The 21,397-nt window shown below is 43.2% G+C and overlaps 1 protein-coding gene across 2 annotated transcripts in view; it reads left to right on the top strand.

The window, feature by feature from the left end:
- LOC117766396 (protein shisa-8) overlaps positions 1-20,866 on the top strand; it is a 71,883-nt gene extending 51,017 nt beyond the window's left edge. Inside the window, exons 5-7 of one of the 2 annotated variants that reach the window (XM_034593390.1) lie at positions 13,338-13,454; positions 20,036-20,375; positions 20,472-20,866. In XM_034593390.1, coding sequence (XP_034449281.1) covers positions 13,338-13,454; positions 20,036-20,375; positions 20,472-20,661 — 647 coding nt within the window. In that variant the 3' untranslated portion in view covers positions 20,662-20,866. Of the gene's footprint in view, positions 1-13,337; positions 13,455-20,035 lie in introns of both variants that reach the window. The other variant, XM_034593389.1, reaches the window with a different exon arrangement.
- The last annotated feature ends 531 nt before the right edge of the window (positions 20,867-21,397 follow it).

Below are 21,397 nucleotides of genomic sequence, written 5' to 3'. Positions count from 1 at the left end.
TGCAAAGTATTCTGCAAAAAGAATCTGTATTACTCCGGACAGTGCATGATCCAGATGTTGATCCAGATGTTGATCCAGATAACAGGCACAGTCACACATGCGCAACACCTGGAATCATAACTACGTGTTTGTTTCACCTGGTCCTCTGAAGAATGGAGGAAGTCATTCATAAAAGGGTGAGAAAGCAGTCAGGCTTATTTTTAGTTTGGTGGCCTACATTTCACACCACCTAAAGGATGACAGCGCACAGAGAGAGTGGACGTGTAATTATTCGGAGGTGGCGAGACCCTCGCGTCCTCTCATCCTCTCTCTCATTTCTCCTTCTCTCTCTCTCCCTCTCTCCGTCTCTTATCTCCATTTCCTCCCATTCCGCTCCCCTCCCCTCTCCCTCCGAGGGGATCAGGATCCAGCTGTGACAGAATTCACAAATCACTGGCCTGGGGGAGCAAAAAGTGGGGTAGGGACGGATAGAGGGAGGAAGAGGGGAGGTGAGCAACTGATATCATGGATAGCGTTTTTAAATAAAAGGTGGAACATTGAATATAATGGGGAGCTTTTCTGGAGAGTGTTTGAAAAATAAGTGATGCTTAAGGGATTGTTTTCTAACTTTCTCAAGCGACGAGAGGACGAGTGGACGTGAAGTTGACTGAACGTGCGTCCAACATTTAAAAAGGGGGCAGATTGCTTCTCTGCGACACAAAACAGCAGCTGGATGCAGCAATGTCGATTTCTTTTCTTTTGTCACACTCGTGTCATCCGTTTCTCTTCCCGAGCCATCTGCTCCCTCCGTTTCTCTTCATGTGCCGCCTCTCTCCCTCTCTCTCTCTCTCTCTCCTTTTATCTTTCTGTCTCCCTCACGCCATCACACCTCCATCCCAGCATAAATCATGGACCTTCTCTTCCTTTTTCTTTCCATCTTATCTTAGCTGCTCACTCCATCATTTTCTTCCCACCTCCTCTCTGCATCCTTTCCTCCCTTTGTTCCACCCTCTCCGCAGGGTACATAGCAGCCAATTAGCAGTCTGTGCGGAAAGTGCTAACAGCCCTCTCACCCCCCCCCCCCCCAGCTCCACATCCCAGCTCTGCATCCCAGGTGGCCTTTGCCGCACTGACCCAGTCCACCATGTTAATCAGGTATTGGTGAGAATCACCAAGATGGAGGCACAAACAGGGAGGCTGGGAGGTTGGGAGGTGATGGCCGTGGTGGTAATGTGGGTTAGTTTGGATGGAGGGTGATTTGAAGGTCAAACACAAGAGTGCACGCAGCAACACGTGCACGCTCAGGGTCTGTCGGGTAGTGCGTCTGTGGAGCATCAATCACCGTTAGACATGGTGGGTGGGCACACCAGCAAGAGATTCACGCTTTAGGAAACACAAGAGAGGAGCTGGCTCCTGATACGACAAGACAAAGGGACCGAGAGCACGAGTGGCTCAGTGTGTGTGTGTGTGTGTGTGTGTGTGTCTGTGTGCGTGCGTGTGTGTGCGTGAATGCACATACTGATTATGCGCAACTTGTGTGTGTTGTGCGTTCCTCTCCGGCACGCCACGTGACCGAGGTGTTTGTGTTTAGTTGCTTCTGAAGTCTGAGGCCGAGGAGGAAAACCCACTGTACGAAAACAAGCTTGTTCAAGCGCAAAGTATTTCTCGCGACTGCGGCCGTTGTGTTGTCTTGTGTCGTTAGACTATTCCAAATCTTTAGTTGTAATCTTATTCATTGTGTTGCAAAAAACTGAAATTCTTTCTCTGGACTTATTTGACATTTTCTTCCTCTGTTACTTCCTCACGTCTAACTTAGCTCCTTAACTACACGTGTACATTATCAATGTTATGTTGATAGACACTATTAAACTCACATTTTTAATAATTCTAACTATACCTATGCAATGGTTTGTGATTAAAGTGAATACAGCAAGTTAAACTGATGATTTTCTATCTGAAGTATAGATAAATTTGCATCTTAATCTAGTCAGTGTTTCCCAGTAAATACTCTAATCCTCAGACATTATAAACGTTGGATGGTTCCTTTCGTCTTCATCAGCCAAGTCAAGTATTTTTGTACTTTCAGCATCGACGCTTAATTTTTCCTGCTCTTTGTAGAGTTAGTGAGAAACGTGCAGAACAGGTGCAGGATAAACGCTGGGTTGGTTTGTCTCTGATGGTTGCGTCTGTGAGGAGATGAAAAACGATGCCCCTCATATCCACATGTCTTCACACGAGTATAATTCTGCAGCATCTTTCTCCCCCAGTTAATATTCTTGATCAGTCGCCCCTTGCCAAGTGGTGTAATGGGAGCAGTTGAGTGAAGGACAGCACTGGGCGGCGGCTGCGTGTTTATGGTGTGAAGTGAGCTGAGCGACTCCAGCGCTGCTGCGGCTGCCTGGAGAATATGGATGAGATCATTCCCACAAACACACACACACACAAACCAAAGGGCTGAGACATACCTGTATATTAATGTGTGTACATACAAGCACATTGCGGAAAGTGTTTGGCCTTTACACACACACACACACACACACACACACACACACACACACACACACACACACACACACACACACACACACAGGGGATTACCATGATGTATGTGCCTGTGAGCCTATAGAGAGTAGCCAGGCATCTCTCCTCTACAATCACATCACAGGCCTGCCACAATTAGTCAGGAGGCACCAGAGCTGAGAGGAGGCCCACACACACACACACACACACACACACACACACACACACACACATGCACATATATATGTGCATGTGTGTGTGTATATATAGATGCTCTTATAGCCTCACAGGCACAACATGAAGGTGTAAAGAGGTCGGACATGTGCATGAGATACAGATGCATTTGCAATTCTACAAGGTTATTGTTAATCATTTTTACAATTAGTTAATCATTGTTGTTGAGGAAAAATAAAATAATCAGAAATGTTGTACTTTACATTTTTACTTCTATCTTTTTATCAACTTCATTTTATTGTCCATTTCCATTAAATACAGAAGATCAATGTGTGTGTGTGTGTGTGTGTGTGTGTGTGTGTGTGTGTGTGTGTGTGTGTGTGTGTGTGTGTGTGTGTGTGTGTGTGCCTGTGTGTAAACCTATTTGCTCTGTGTCGATGGTTGTCCAGTAAATGAGGAGTTACCCGCTAACAAGTAGAGAGTCAGTCAACTCTGTGTTAAACCCTAAACACACACATACACACACACACACACACACACACACACACACACACACACACACATCATTGAGTATCACTATCATCAAGAGTTTCACATCCAATTACATCACAAGAGATTACATTCACTTCAGGAACCAAAACTATTAAAGTGACACTGAGCAAAGGAGCTCTTGTGTAATAATGGCCTTCAAACATGTACAGCATCCATACACACACACACACACACACACACACACACACACACACACACACACACACACACACACACACACACACACACACACACACACACACACACACACACACACACTCACACACACACACACACACACGTGGATATGCTCTTTTCTTCTTACTTTCACATGACTTGCCCTCTTCTCCTCTGTAGCTCCTGTGCTCTCTCGTCCCTTCGGCTGCATCAAAGCTCTATTCAGTAATATGTCACAGAGAAGCTAATATGCAAACCCCCGTGCCCTGACTTCCTGTCCCGATGCATACATTAATGATGAAGTCCACCCTTGATGCTCTTCTTTCACACAACGTGGACGTGATTGGAGGGAGAGTGTGCGTCCATATGTCAAATTGTGTGTTTCTGTGTGTGTCTGTGTGTGTGTGTGGGGGTTCTCACTGACCTTCATCCGCTTCCTCTTTCAACCTGCATCTACAAGTAATAGCGTCATGCTGTGGTCGTGTTCACACATGAAGACGTTCATTAAGTATTCATCATCAATACCTTTTACACCACGATATGATATAACCGTAAGAAGAAACTTATAATAAACTTTTTAAAATTGAGTCACAGTAATCTCAGTAGTATCTATAATCTTTTGACACCTTTAATATTGTGTCTTCATATATTTTTGCCTGAATATGTTGAATGTATGACACATTCCCCGACACTTATATTAATGTGATGAGAGTGAAACTGGTCACATGTCCTGACCTCGTGAAACAAAGGGTTTACAGTTTTATTGCCCTTGGAAACTGGGTAAATCAATGAGAAGGAGACGTGGCCCCCACAGTCACAAAAACATTTTACGAAATTAGATTTAATGATTTAATGTAAAACATATTAAATCATTTTCCCCCCTCACCTCTGTTACGGATACAACATTAGCCCCAGGCTGCGAGTAAAGTGCTTTTATGGATGAGGAGGAATAAGCTTTGAATCTCCTTTTATCAGGCCTGACGCCGGCTGTGATTCATGCTCCTGTACAGAAGATCACAGAACAATAAATAGAACAAGTTGTGTCTCTTTCAGAAAACAGAGGAGGGTTAAGAGAAGGTGGGGAAGAGATTCAAACTTAATTAGAGTTAAAAAAAAAAAGAACAGTAAAAAGGTTAAATTTCCATTAAAGGTGATAAATGATTGATGAGGATAATCCTCAGGCTGCGTATATACAAACCTCCAGCAGGTAAAGCAGACTGTATGCAGAGTGAATGGCAAACCTGAGGGGGGGGGGGGGGGGGGGGTCTTCAAAGCAGTTTCCTGTGCTGCTCGTTTCTTCTGATTTCACACAAGTTGACTCAGATTGAGTGTCTGTTATCTACTCGCATCACCTGGATGGAGGCAGCCGAACAGTCTGAGGTCACTGTTTACAGAGGAGTGTGTGTGTGTGTGTGTGTGTGTGTGTGTGTGTGTGTGTGTGTGTGTGTGTGTGTGTGTGTGTGTGTGTGTGTGTGTGTGTGTGTGTGTGCGGCAGCAACGCAGCAGCAATGCATGAATTGCAAATTTTCAGAAGAGTAAATCAAGTGTCATTTGAGCACTGAAGAGCCCTTATGGTTTGATCCTCTCGCCGTAAGCCTGTGAGAGGAGTTTGAGAGATTTGTGAGTGCGGAAGTGAAGCCTTGGGAGACGCTCGGCCTCTGTCATGAAAGGGCTTGTTCAACACCCAGATTAGCTCAATAATTCTCTAGTTAACCAAGTACAGGGGGAAAGAGAGTGTGTGTCTGTGTGCACACGCTGAAGAGACACAAATACAGGTACACACATCTACAGACTGGTTTTTATTATCCCTGCAGGTAGAGCCACTGTAATATCTGGACCCTTCACAGAGCTAAACAGAGGTAGAATTCATTATTGGTAAAAAGCGATAAGGCTGTTTAGGGGGGAGAAGTTTCTTTCAATCTATTTAGAAACAGTTTTTTTTCAGGGACTGAGTGGAGATTTCAGAATATCTTTGAATCTGTTGAGGTTTCAGTGAGTATAACAAGGAGAAAGCCAAAGATGTCAGATTTAAAAAAAAGGTGTAACAGTGGTGCCATTGAAAGCAACACAAGCCCGTTTAATTGAGTTTAAGTCAACATAAACAATTTAGTTAAAGTTTAGGTTTTAATTGTGGTTAAATGGCTTTTATTAAAACATAAAAATGAAGTCATTGCCTTGTAGCAGGAGCAGTCCAGCACAGGTGGTTAGCTTGTCACACCTCAGCAACTGGTAAACCACCATATCACTACACCAGCCTTAGTCATCACCTGCATTACAGGTGATGTGCACCACATGTTTAAAGATGCTCCGTCATCCAGGTCATGGTATCTTCATGGGTTGTACATGGGTAATGCACACATGTACAACACCTGCAGATAACGTGCACTGTATCACCCACGTATCAGTTTCAGGCCTGAAAAAGTTGGATTGTGTTGTGATTTTTTTCTTTTTCATGAAAGATTAATTCAGGCAAACTAGCTGAATCCACTGCATGAGACCCAGTTTGAGTCCTATTGCATAACAGGGTTTTTACCTCTCCAAATATCTGCAGCTGTTAGGGGGAGCTGCAGATGATTATGCAACACACACACACACTTTCAGACACACACTCAGACACACAAACTGCAGATTGTTCACAGACACAAACATAAGGAACAAGAAAAAAGGACACACAGAAACCATCAGTAAATGTCTGTGGGTTAGCGAGTGAGTTCTAGATGACTGTGCAGCACAATTAACGCTTTTGAATAATTGAATCCTCAGAAGTTGAGAAGCGCTGGCCAGGGGTTTGCTTTGTTGTCCCTTGAAGAGAAATTAGATGGAGGGAAGGAGGAGGGAGAGAGAGAATGAGTCATGGTGACTTTGAGGGCGGCCGGTGGGATGTGAGGCGCCTGTCAGAGTTAAAACAGCTTCTTTGTAGATAATGAAAAATGAGGCATTCACTCACTATTTTGCACACACACACACACACACACACACACACACACACACACACACACACACACACACACACACACACACACACACACACACACACACACAGACACACACAGACACACACACACATACACACAAATGCACACACCCTCATTCACGCTTGCACAGACAAACACTAATCACTTACACATTATAACTACACTGAAAAAATGGATTCTGACATATTTTAATTGTTGCACATTTGAATCTGGCTTTTTCAACTGATTTTAATGTGTTACTGAAACTTTCATGTATTTTTAAATGTTAAATTACAGAAAAATAAGTGCAATCAACTTAAAAAAATAAACACACTAAACTTTAAATATATATATATCTCAATTTATTTTGTGCAAACACTTGACATAATGAAATTTTGTAAAAACATGTTTTTCAGTGTGTACAGAAAGTCTGGGTTTGTATAAACAATGTTAGAATATTCCAATTAATATTCCCCTGTTTTTAACCCTCAGACTATATGACATTTACACAAATGAGGATATAATTTGCTGAATATCTTGACAGTGTTTCCAAAACACATTAGCGAATGAAGGATGGATAGAATCGAGAAAAAGGAGTGTGGAAACAAACCAAAAAATATGTATCGTATGAAAAGAGGACAGATTACAATGTAATAATAGGCTCCCCACTTGTTTAGTGTCGCTTTGTACAGTAAAAACTGTCCCGTAAAGTGTGTACACAGTCGTGGGTTTGATACCCAGCAGAATGACTCTGTCCATGGTGCTGAAAACAGCTGATCTACACTCAGGGAACGATCCGAACCAAGAGGGACGTTCTCAGCTGCTGTATGATCTCTCTCTATCTTTCCTTTATCTGTCTTCCATCTGTTCATCTCTCCCTCCGTCTCCCCTGTAACTGTATTCCATCAGCTTTTACTAGAGACCATTATCCTTGTCTACATGAACTACAGTTTCCTGGTTGTTCTACTGAGTTCTTGTTTTTCCTTTAACCTTAAGAAATGTAGTTAAAGGTGAAATAATCAATATTTTGATGTTAACAATGACTTGAATTCAGTCTGACTGATCTCATTGGCAGCAACAGGCAGTGATCAATGTCTTTTATGTATCAATAAATATCACAACATGTAATATGAAAGTTGTCACTATCCTCTGACTCTGTTCCCATCAGCTCTGAGAGCGTCAACTCTTTCAGGTCATCGCAACTTCACTGTTTTGATTTTATTGAGATGGTTTTGGGTGTTTAGAGAATGTCCTTCAGAAAAAGCACTCCTAATCATAATTCACTTTCTACGCATTATTTCTGTGACCTTGCTGGTGTTAAGGTCATCGTACAATTCTTCATTTCTTCTCCTTCCTTATTTGTCTTAACTCTATTTATTAGTCTGTTTCTTCCCGGCTCTCTTCCACACGGCCTCCTCTTTCATCTCTCCCGTGGGAATGTTTTAAAAGTAAAAGGATCTGTCATTCCAATGTTTATCACCCGCGTGAACTTAGTGTGCGTGCATGCATGTGTGTGTGCGTGTGCATGTGTGTAGATGTATGGCCGTCCACTGAATTATGTAAAGTGCTGAGCAGACAGGGAGCCAGAGTTCAATGCATTCAATGTGAGGGCTAAAGGCAGAAAATAATGGTGTCATCCTGGGATAAGCCTTCGTTTACCCTGCAAATAGAGTGTGTGAGGCAGAAAGAGGGGAGGGGGGGGGGGGACGTCCACACTGGACGCAGTGTACTGAAATGACTCCATTTAACACACACAGACAAGAGAGACTTAAGTGAGAGAGAGAAGCATGTAAGAGGGAGATTATTAAATGAGCAGGCGAGCCGGGTGCAGTTACTCTTTCTGGTCATTTCATCATTCATCTTTCTTAATGTGCCTGTTGGCATTAAATAATAATATAATCACTGGATGTTTAATCTGCTAATCCAGACACTTCTCTGATAAAAGTACTTTGCAAATACATACTCCTACTTTTGTTTTACTACTTTTCAAACGTTATTGTAAAAAATAATCATAAATCTACTGTTAACAGTTTAGTGGTAAGTTGCTGTTAGTCACACCACAGTAAGTGTAGACCCAACATTTTAACAAACAAGTCGTCCAACCTGAAAGAGGAAAGTCATTGGTCCAAACACTCTGATACGATTCTACAGATCCTGTACACTAAGATACTCTCATCACCAAAATTGTAAAAATTACACTGGGCACTTGTCATCCTCATCTGATGTGCATCCACTCTAGTAAAAGTCAAAGTAGGAAAAAAATAACTTGAAACATTCAAAGGTGAGTGAGTTCTTCCCACACTTTCATTGTTTCATTACGAGACAACAGATGGCCGGCCTCGTCCTGACTGAGAGAGAACAAAAGAGTAAGACGAGGAGAGTAACAGGAAGAAGCAGGTCACAGAGAAGGAAGGAGGGAGTCAGGGAGGGAGGGAGGGAGCAGCTACTGAAGCAGGAAGAGGCATGTGACACCTACCTGTGGTGTCCTTCAAGGCTCTGTTCTGGGCCCTATACCCCACACTGCAGTCAGAGAGCTGAGGTCAGACACTCAGCTGCTCCTGGATCTGCCTGAAACTCATAACCAGAGGCGATCGAGCCTTCGCAGCAGCCGCCCCAAACTTGTGGAACAGCTCACAACTCCATATTAGATCTGCCCCCCCTCTCGCCAACGACTCAAATCATTGTTAAAGACACATCTCTTCTCTTTGGCCTTCATTTCGATTCATAACCCAGCAGATTTTCTTGTCATTAGTATTATGATATATTGTGTATTGCTGTTTTCTTGTTTTACCTTGGTCAACCAAGTTGTTTTACATGTGCTATATAAATAAAGTTGACATTGAAAAGGGGGAAAAGGCAAGTAGACACATGGAGAGAGAATAGGAGGAGGGAAGAGAGAGGATGGAAACAGCATCTGCTCAGCCTCCGTGTGTTTGTGTGATTTAGAGGAGCTACAGCATGTTGTGCTCCACGACACCTCAAACAAATGTTGGCGTGTATTTTCTTCTACTGTAGCACGTTGAGGCCGATAATAACGGAGGACCATATGTCGCACACATGCCACACCCCCCCACCCCCCACTGAACGCTTTAACATGCAACACTTCTACACTTACCTCACATGTTCTATGATGAAGACTCATTTTCATTATGTTTGGTATCTCAGCAGCTAAAAGTAAAGATAAGACAATGAAGATGTTTTAAAATCACAGGTGTGTGGCAGTAAGTTGTGTTACTACTGATGTCTACTGATAATACAACATTCATGCTGACTTAATGTGCTGCAAAAAGATCAATTCCACTCTCACATCTGTATGTTACATCTGCAGCTGAACGACAACAAGACAATAATCCAGCATATAACACTTTATTAAGTACACATTGTTTTTACACCTCTTTTTTTTCAGAGTTCAAACAAACCATGTCTTCATTTCCCATCTTTACGTTCTGATTAAACTTAAATCAAAACACCATCCGTTAGTGGAAGCGCTGTAATTAGAGAAACTTTTGGAAACGGTGTTAAATTAAATAGATACTTCTACACACTCACAGGAGGCAAAGTTTTTCAAAACCTATAGGAACCAAAAACTACACATACTACTGCTGTCAGTCTTTATGCTAAGCTACGCTAACCAGCTGCTGGCTCTAGCATCTGCATATTTAGCGTGCAGACATGAAGGTGGAGTTGATCTCCTGATCGAAAGATAATAAGCTTATTCCCTCAAGTGTATTTCTTTCAAATAAATTACTAAATCAGAATTATTTATTTAAAAAAAAGGCTTTTCGGGTAATACTGGTTGGATGCAGTGAGTGTGTATGATTCAGTAGCTTCTGCTCTAATAGTTTAATGTGCACGCAGACCTGCCGCATAAACAGCTGGTGCATTTTATGTTACACATGCTCAGTATAGAACATGTTCGGTCCCGAGTAGAAGTCAGAGCACAGTTTCCCAACATGTGTCATGAAGTGAACTTGTCCGCTGACCTGCCCTGCCCTCTCAGTCCTTGGTTTTTTTTTTCCTCCCTTCCTCTGCTTCTCCGCTCCACTCACATGAAACGATGTGACATAGACGCCACTTGGCCGTTCATCCCGCGCGCCCTACAGTTCCATAAGTGCACTCGTGTTGGCCTGGTGTGGCTCGCAGGACTCGAAACTGGCAATGGTCTGTGCATCAAACAGTCGAGGTAGAAGTTTGAGTTGAGTTGATTTATGCCCCATGCATTAAACAACACAAGCCTCTGCTCCCCACGCTGCTGCATCCTCCTGCATCTATTTCCCTCTCTCTCTCTCTCTCTCTCTCTCTCTCTCTCTCTCTCTCTCTCTCTCTCTCTCTCTTTTTCTGTGTGTGTGTGTGTGTGTGTGTGTGTGTGTGTGAGACAGTACTCATGTCAGAGTAAGGCTGGCTGAAGCCCTTGCAGCAGTCAGCCTCTTTGATGTTGAGCCCTGCTGAATTAGGCCATCACCCAGCGGTGCTCTGCTGCCTGCAAACACACACACACACACACATGCATACGTACAAAAACAAATGCATGCTGGCAGGAAAGCATGCACATGCAAAATAAAGTACACATGCTGCTTCTCACACTGCGATAGTGGACACACACACACACACACACACAGACACACACACACACACACACACACACACACACACACACACACACACACACACACACACACACACACACACACACACACACACACACAGACATGCAGGGCCCTAAATGATATGCACTAAAAACAGGTCCACATATATTTCCTGTTCTGAGTCCCACAGTTCCCATCACTATTTCTGTCAAACACACACACACACACATTTTGAAATCACATTCATACACCTCGTTTCCGCTTCTCTTTAATAAACATAAATTTGAATTCTTATGAGTGCGTCTCCTCTGAGGCCTCTATACAACACAATAAAGAAATATGCACACGCTGAACCACACACACACACAAAGACACACACACAGAATGAGAAATGTAGGACATTCAGAGGGAATTTATTCAAGAAGGTTTTTTTTCTTTCTCCCTTTCAGTCTCCTATCTTCCAATTCGACAGTACCCTGGGATTAATAGCACCGAGGCAGAACGCCCCATGAATCACACATAAATACACATTAGTGACCTTAGATTTTATCAAGTGAATATTATTTCTTAAAATGGAAACATTGTGCAAAAGAAACGGGAAATGTGAGTTGCACATAGAATTAGACAGTCTCCAGCTCTATGGGGGGTTTAAGTGTCTTTCAGCTCCTTGTTTTTGATTTCCAGCTCATAGCTTCACTGCTCTGCTTCACTCGCACTTGTCTCATACTGTGGTTGAATTTCATTTTAGCTGTTTTCAGAGGAGATCAAAAGGGAGAATGAATATCGGACCTTCATTCTTCATCAGGTGGACAGAAGCAGGGACGCTGTTCATGTCCGTATGAGGTGGAAAAAAGTCTTATGTTTGATCATTTACGCGTGAGTTGTGCATTATCTCAACAGCTATTGGACCAATTGCCACAATATTGTATCAGCCTCAGTGAGTTTTCACTTCTGAGAGGTAATTCAACACAAGAATAACACACAATCAGTGACACTGGGAGGACTGATATCTGCGAGAGTGTTCAATTTGTTGCCTGTTGACTGAATTTGAAGGGACTTGTGGGCCTTGGCCGAGTTAGGCGCTCTGCTGAGTGACATTCTGGTCAAGTATAAAAAAGACAACACTATAATAACACAACATTACAAAATCTCTCTCTCTCTCTCTCTCTCTCTCTCTCTCTCTCTCTCTCTCTCTCTCTCTCTCTCTCTGATGGGCAGGAACAGCCCTGTGGTCAAACTGGAGAATGGCCAGAGATCTTTCCATCAATTAAATGATTTCTTTCCCCCCTGTCTGTGTATCTCTGCCTTTAACTCTCTCACTCGAGTTGATCACGCTTGAGATCACAGCATCCAAACACAGGGCAGATGAAAGAGCAACATCTTTGCATTTTATTATTTCTAAAAAACTCATGAAGTGCTTACAGGGAGTTTTCAATACGTCTCGTGTGTGTGTGTGTGTGTGTGTGTGTGTGTGTGTGTGTGTGTGTGTGTGTGTGTGTGTGTGTGTGTGTGTGTGTTTGTGTGGTTGATTGGAGGTTGTGCACCGCCACATTTCCATTGTCCTGGTGGTGATGAGTGAGTGAGGAGAGCAGGTGGGACCAGAGCTTCACATAAGACAATAACAATTTTACACACACATGCATCTACACAGGAATAAAATTACAAACGCACAGTTGTGGGTCCCCGCGCTCCACGCAGCCCACAGCGTGTCACCACTGCATATCAATTACACGGGGAAGTGAAGATCTATTTCTAATTCAATCAGTCAGCGCTGGTGTCACATCCCTCGCTCTCCGGCTTTCTCCCCGCCTCACTCTCCCATTTTCTCCTCGCTTGATTCTTACTGATGCGTCTCAGTCACCGTGGGGCTGGTGGACGCGGGTGTCAGGTTTGTGTGTTTGTTTCTGCGTGCATGTGTGTGTGTGTGTGTGTGTATGTGTGTGTGCGCTTGTACTCTCCTGTGGAAATGGTTTAACTTTTGGAATTCTGGAAAGACGACATGTTAGAGAAGTGAAGTAATCCGGTCCTGACCTTGTTTCTTCAGAGCTCTGAGGTTTTTATTCTTAAAGAAGCAACTTGGAACATTTTCCCACATTGGTGCATAGTTTATTAACTTAACCCTTGTTTAACAACATCAAAACTATGGAGTCGGTTTTCAAAATTCCTTTACATATTTATGTAAAAGGATTAACTAAACCTGCAATTTACACATCCAGCTGATCTACAGGAACGTTACATTGCTGAAAGAACAAGAGGCACCAGAGCTACAGAGGACTCACTGGTGCTCATTTACTTGTGATGTTTTACTGTGGCTTCATGAGAAGATTTTCACAAGAAAACCAAATGAAATATGAACTGATTTTTATTCTCTTTGACTGACTTTTCATATGTGTTTCTCTCTCTCTCTCTCTCATAGATCACAACCATTTGAACAACGCAGCGTTGTCTCCCCTGGGTCCAGCCATGGCCTTGTCTCACCCTCACAACAACCTGGGAATCGGTTTCAACAAGTACACCTCGCTGAAGGCTGTGGGTGAGTAGGTTCACACACACACACACACACACACACACACACACACACACACACACACACACACACACACACACACACACACACACACACACACACACACACACACAGAGGGGTCCAGATTGTTTTGTCTCAATGACTTCAGGGCTCATTCTAACCCCATGCTTCACCGTGTTAGGTCCCCACAATAACAGGACAGATCCAGAACGCAGGCTTAGTGTTTAGAGGTCAAGTAATGTACAGTATGATAGAAAACACAACATATCCACATACTGAGTGGGAAACTGTTTGAAGGGGGCAAGCACCCATTAAGATAATGTATTTTTTATGAGCCTGACTCTGATCCTGCGATGTTGGATCATGATTCACGTTTGAGCGCGGTGCTTTATTCCTGATTTATGCAAACTCAGTAACTACACTACAGATACCTTAATCTAAATATTACCACCAGGCTATGCTGCTCACAAGAAAGGAGAATATTTGAAACAATCACCCCTTCGCAAATAATGTTTGTGTTTGTCCACCAGTGTGAATATATCACCGAGATCCAGCATTTAAAAATACTGCAGTTGTTTGAAGGAGAGGAAAAGAAATACTGTGTTCTTTACCACCACGATGTGTAACACAGTGTGGCAGCAGCTGCATAGATGCTAATTGAGCCACATAAATACAAAACTGGAAAATGGCTGATCTTATCGCACAACCTCGCACAACAGTGTTAATTGTCTGTTGAAACTAAATTCAAACTTTACTCAAAAGCTGTTACCGATTAGCAAGAGATTAGCAGACAAACACAAACACAGAGACACAAACACAGAGACACAAACACAGAGACACAAACACTGAGACACAGACTCACTATTCCTGTCCTGGAATATATAGTAAAATATTTCAAATGAATTATATTTGTATATAGTTTATATTTTTATTAATTTACAGTAAAATATATCATTTATCACAAAAATCTCCAGCAATATTGATTTATTTTGCGAAAGTTCATGTTATTAGAGTCACGTGTTTCTTCTTAACAGAAACCAATAGTGATAATGATCGTGAATTAAAAACCTGACATGTGAATATTTAGTTTGAATAAAATAAAACTTTGATCACACAAAAATACACTATATATAAGAGAATAGAGAAGAATCCCAGATGAGACAATGTGGATAGACCCTAACTAATGTGGAGAGAAGCTGACGTCTGCAAAATCAGCGACGGGAACGATTTGAAAAAGAGACGAGTGGAGGAGAGGAGCTCATTTCATTATTCTGCTCAGTGAGTGAGAAACAAAGGCCGACTGCCGCAGCAGCGTCGCTGCAGCCACTGAACACTGAGCGTCGGCCAAACACTTGAAACTAACAAATCTCTCAGACACCGAGGTGCGACGCTCCCTCCTCACCCCACATCTACATACTCATCTCTGCCTCTGAGTGGTGATACACAGGCGATGGACTCCTCCTCTGTTTGGTATCTGCTTTGTTTTGGTTTCTCTGTCCCTATCACACACACACACAGACACACACAAAAACATGTACACAAACACACACACACACACACTTCTGTATTTCTCTTCTTTATATGGATACAAATGAGGGTCAATGGGATGTAGAGCTTGTAAAGTGATGTTAACAAGTTAATCCAAAGGTTGTAAGTTGGTGTGAAGTGAAGCCAAAACGTCTTGATCGCCCTCTGGTGGCTGGCTGCAGTGTAGGTTACCTCCTCCGTGTTAGTGGATGAAACAAAAAGATGATGACTTTCATTTATAATTTTTCCGAGAAGTTTTTTTTCTATTAGTTATTTGATGCTATAAAAATGAGGTATAACGTCATGATCGACAGTTGGGCAGTAAACAAGCTTCTGGGTCCAGAGATCCTGGCTGTGTGGACAAAGTCATGGCGAGGACACACAGCAGCTTGGATGAGGCTGCCGACTTTTTTCCGGATGAAACCGCAGGTATCTGGACCAAGCTGCTTTGAAATCTTGAACACGTTGCAACTGAGAGAAATCTCTTTGTTTTCTTATACGGACAAGAGATTAAATGAGGCACAGGAGGAAGTAAGCACAAAAATAATTTTAAAAAAGAGGAAAGGCAAATCAGATCTTAGAGGTCGGGGAACTCCAGATGTGCCAGATGTTACAGCTGTGAGATATCTGTCTTAGATGAAGTGCTGGAAGGAGGACAGGTGGAGGAGCAGTGGGAGAATCTGGGGTTAAGATGCTAAAGGTCAGAGAGAAAACAAACAGAATGTGAGAGCGAGACGAGGAAGAAATAAACACAGAGAACCACAGAGACATCATCATAAATCCTTCAGTTTTGTTTTCATTTATTAACCTCGTGTTCATTTGGGTGTCTGGGAACTTGGAGCTGTTTTTAGTTGAAGTTAAAATGTGATTCGTGGAACTCGGCCAAAGTTGTTCTTCAGTGAGCGTCAGGAAAGACAACATGAGACAGAAGGTGGAGGGATTTTATTTTATTGTTTCAAAAAGGGTGTGAAAGGACGATAGGACTCCAGGTTCTGGTCCAAGGAAGCCTCAAGTCTGTAATTAAAATCTAATGAAGCAATCTAATGAACAGTTTGAGCTATATTGGAGATACTGTGGAAATAATTGCTGGGAAAATATATAATATTCACTATTTTTAAAAGGTCATATACATAATCTCTTTATTTTAGGTTATAAGTAAACAACATCTTTGCAAACATGATAAATATACCAATATTGTCATGGAAACAGCTTCGACGTGAATAAGGTTTGAACTTGTTTTATGGAGAAAAAATAACTTTTCCACTCCTTTAGAGTTTAATTAATTAGATGTGTCTTTACTGTCGCTGCTGCATCAAGTCTTTCATTAAAATCCAACAGTCTGAGCAATATTGGAGAAACTGTTCAAAACAATGTCTGGGAAATTAGATAATGTTCAATATTTGTTCATGCAAGATCACTAAGGACATTTTAAAAGGTCAAACAAGCAATAATGTCTGTTTTAAAGTAGGCAACATCTTCACAAGCAACATAGTTTAGACAAAGATAGTTTTTAACTTGTTTTAGGGAAGTACCTGTCCAGACTAATGAGGTGAAGCAGAGCGGTGTGGTTCTTGAATTTCCTTTCACTGAGGTGGAAACGTTCAGAAGTTGTCTTGTCAGTAGTGATCTTCTGCTGCTTGGGAATTCTGCTACGGCACCTTTACTCCAAAATATAGATATTATACATCTCACTACAAGATCTATAATGTGCTGCCATGCATCGCCCCCGAATCCACAGAAGTTTCCAAAAGTAGAAATCAGTGTACATGACGTGAAAATGTGCATCAAGTGCTGCGGTGCATTCTTATGTAACGGTTGAAGCTATAAGAACACGGCTTCTGGGGTTTAAATATTTCATTCACTGTAAGACATCATATGGCTGCATTGCATTATTGAACAAGCGGTGAGGAGACACTGGAATCAAACACACGGGCAAACCACTGTTTCTGCTGGGTATTTAAACATGTAATAAGCTGAATTTTAGGCCTTAAACATTCTTATATGTGTTTAAATATCACATGATAGGTCTCAAATACATTTAGGTTGATCTTAATTATGTTAACGCTCATTTAACGCTTCCTCTGTTGTGCTTTAACATGTGTTTTAAAAGACAAAAGACACTATACTAGATATGTTGTCGCATCTGATCCCGGTCAGAACTGATCTCAGAGCACTCGGCTTCTCTGTGGGAAAGACGATGGAAACCTACCGTCTCTGCCTCCGTGCAAGATAACAGAGTATCAAGGGTTATTCTCTTCTGGGCTCTTTCCCCTTATCTTCAATTATGAAGTAGTGTAAGTAATTCTGGGATATTCCTTTACATATGTAATTTTTAAGAAACCCTGGCAAACAGTTATAAAGGCAAGTGATTAAGAGGCTAATGGTGCACATTAACATGTGGTCACAAACGTCCATAACAACCTTGTTAATTGTAACTAGAGGTTGTAAAAACGCACAGAGAAGTTATTACAACCAGAAACAATAGATTACTTGAGAAATAATTACTTGTTAGTTCTCATTTCATTGTGATGTGTGTTGAAATCTTTTATACTGAGCAGGTTCCCCCAGTAAATCTGCTTTAACGTGATAAAATAGAATATGTTGTCAAACTCTGAAATCCTTCAGAGGGCCCGGCTTATGCAGTTATAATGCGGTGGCCCAGATTGGGCCCACGGGCCTCGCTTTAGGCTGTGGCTCAAAAGAAAGCAAGAGCTGATGTTGTTGGAGAGCAATGAAAAAAGTGCAACACAGGAGGAGAGAATGGAAAACGAGAGAGGGAGGGAGAGAACGAGAGAACGAGCAGATGGAGAGCGTGTGTGAAGCGGAGGGGAAGGCACATGATACCGTCACAGAGGACTCTGCTGTCAGGTGCTCCTGCTGGCAACCTGCGTGGAAACACTCCAACGGACGGCAACAGCAGTTGTTGTGGGACGAGCTTGTGTGTTTAATTCATTGTTTCGCTCCAGATTCGCCCCGTCCAGAGATTTAGACCAACTTAACGCTTTACTGTAGCTACAGCCGCAGCGTCACATCAAGAAGAAGAATAAACTGTAATTTCATGTACTTTAAATCCAAAAGCTCGTACAGCAGTCTGCAAACACAACCTGTCTAAGTGTTGCAACACAGCTGACGTTGAATGAGTGTCCACGTGTCACTGTGACAAACAGGCAGCAGAGGAAAAGCTGCCAAAAGCATGTGATGCACTTTACTGTGTGAAGAACGTATGTAAATGTGTTCTTTGTTGCACAGAGTCGCACACACATGCATCGCACGCGTACATATGAGACCGCAGACACACAAACACTCACTAATCCTCAACTCGCTTCTATCTTGCAAAATTTAAATGAAAGCAAATCAGTTTTTTCTGTTCATTCCCTCGTTCTCCTTCTCACCAATATTGTGAGACTTTATTGCTTCCCGCAGAATAAATGCGTCTCCTAAAATAGGCTTTGTGATCTACGACAATTGTTCGCGCAACAGACTTTGTGTTATTTTTGATTGTTGGCCCCGGCTAAATCCTCGGACCAGCGAGCGGCGACTGTTACAGAGGAGGAGAGAGTGATTACCAGCAACTCTGTCTCCTTCCTCAACGGCTGCTGCTGAAGTGCCTCGGAGTTACACAATGACGGGTTCAATAAGCAATTACCAGTCTGTGAGGACGCTGGACGCTTTTCTGACACGTGTGAATATGAGACTTCTGCTTCAGGTGTTTTCTGGAAATACAAATATAAGACGGCGTCAGTGAATCTAGATTTTATGATGTGCACAGGAGGATTTGGGAACATGTAAGAGTTTGAATTCATGCACGTGCAGAACTCAAGGAGCAGTTGAGAGCTGCGAACAAACATCGACCCAAACAGGCCGTCAAGTGCAGATTGTCTCGAGTTGAGTTGCATTTATGTTTCATAATCACGGAAATCACACATGCACTCAAACACACACATTCACGAATAAACAGCCACTAACAGCGATCGACATTTATTACAACGGATTAAACTCCGCTGGTCATTCATCCTCACACCAGACTATTGACATAACCCTATTATGTTCCTGTTTGGATTGCAATAATGATAAGATCAGTTACACACACACACACACAATCTGTCACACTGTCGTTACAACACAATGTGGCCTGATAGCAGCTGTGTCCTGTTTCGTTATGGAGATATTGAAAGATACCGTCGTCTGAGATGAAGACAAACGGCAACGAAGACACAAATGGTGACGCAGGGAGAGAAAAATGGCTCCGGTTTCTCTCCAGGAAAAAAAAAAATAGGGGGCCCACGCAAACAAGGTTGTTAGTGTCTTTCGGGCAGAGTGTGTGTGTGGGGGGGCGGGGGGGGGGGGGGGGGGGGGGGGCAGTGGTTATGACCGTGCAACAGAGTCGAGTTCCACTCAGGGAGCTCGGGCTAATCTGACTCGACATGCTCTATTTTTACTCCCTACAAATCTCCCGATTTGCCCGACACACACTCTCTCTCTCTCTCACACAGACACACACACACACAAACAAACACAGACACACACAGAGACACAGACACACACAGACATACACACACACACACACAAACAAACACAGACACACACACACACACACACACACACGCTCATTAGCTGTTGAATATATATGTATAAATATGAAAGTTGTAGATGTTGGGTCAACAGTTACATTTAAAAACTAGAATTGGCACAAACCTCATTTAAATTCTCTAGATCCACATCTTTATTTGGATCTGCAACACATTGCACACACTCAGAGATCTGTCCTCTGAATAAACCTGATTGTCGTCATCATCATCCATGAATTGTGTGTTATGAGAAATCTATGAAAAAGTTGTAAAACGTCCTATTTCACAATGTTAAAGAAAGATTCCTGGAATCCGTCCAGTAGATTTTGTGTAATCCTGCTAACTAACAAACATTTTTTAAAATCTTTATCATTATTATATTGTGATTAGTTTCACATCCACATTCACCACTGATGCTGTAATCAAGAATTGTCTCATATGAATTAACAATGTCTCTGTCTCTCCTCCCCTGTCTCTCTGCCCTTCATCCAGACACGACCCCAAGAGACTACTACAAGAGCTACCCGATGGTAGACTACACCCACCGCCAGTCCCCTCCCACTTTCCAGCCAATCAACTTCCATCCCAAGGACAAGCCCTTCCTCCCGCCGCCCGACATCCACGCGCCACTGGCCATCACCATCAACACCTCGCAAATCCCCAAGCCCAAGATCTCCAAGACCAACACGCATCCGCTCACCTCCAGCTCGGCCTTCAAGGTATGGGACCCCAGTAAGAGCCACGCCCCCCACCCGGTGGCCACCCACATGGTGCTCCAGGGGCAGCAGCATCAGCATCAGCATCAGCATCAGCATCACCCCATCCAGCAGCTGCAGCAGCTACAGCATCAGCAGCAGCTACAGCATCAGCAGCAGCTACAGCATCAGCAGCAGCAGCAGCAGCAGCAGCTACAGCATCAGCAGCAGCAGCAGCAGCTACAGCATCAGCCGCTGCACCAGCAGAACAGCCGGCGCCAGGCCTACTCCAACAAGAGGCAGTTCAGCATCGAGACGCTGCCCGAGCTCTTCTCGCAGCCGCTGGGCTACGGCCACTCGCCGCGCATGCACCCCAAGCACAAGGGACTGCCCACCAACAGCAAGACAGAGGTCACTGTCTGAACACGGGGGCGAATGGGCGAATAGAAGGGGAGACAAAAGAAAACCAAGCGGAGTTTGTAAGGGAAATCTGCAGATATCTTTTATATCCAAAGCCCAAACGGCGAGATGAGGGCGAGAAATATCGTATCTGGAAGTTTTTTTCCTCATTATTGTTGACAATACTAATAATGACGTGAGTGATATCTGTTGTACTTTTTAAGACCAGTGGGTCAAAACAGCAGCAGCAGCAGCAGCAGCAGCAGCAGCAGCAGCAGCAGCAGCAGCAGATAAGCTGTGAAGGTGGTGGGTTGTGACTCTTTGAACCCGACGGCTCTTCTGAATAATTGAGTGGCCTCTCAGTGTGTTGGCACAGCTCTGTCCTCTCTTCTCCCCCCCCCCCCACCCCCCTGCAACTCAATGACACCACACGCACATGTTCAGATCCCACGCACAAGACACTGTTTACTCCTCAAACTAACCTCCAAGACTATGAGGCTGTCAGCAAAGGCCCCTCAGACTCGGGCTTCCAATCAGCTCAGACAATGCCACTGGGGGCAGCAAATGAGATGAGGATGATCTGCACACACACACACACACACACACACACACACAACACGTCAGTCGTCAACAATTACTGAAGGTTCCAAGCGTCGCAGAGACCACTGACGCACACAAACAGACACACACGCTTGTCTCTCCCTTGTCGCAGCGGTTTGTTGAGCAGCTAATTCCAGCCACCGTCTATTGTGGTGCTGCG

This window comes from Hippoglossus hippoglossus, chromosome 8 (genome assembly GCF_009819705.1).
Source record: "Hippoglossus hippoglossus isolate fHipHip1 chromosome 8, fHipHip1.pri, whole genome shotgun sequence".
NCBI classification, from domain to species: domain Eukaryota; kingdom Metazoa; phylum Chordata; class Actinopteri; order Pleuronectiformes; family Pleuronectidae; genus Hippoglossus; species Hippoglossus hippoglossus.
This window is presented reverse-complemented; position numbering and strand designations above follow the sequence as displayed.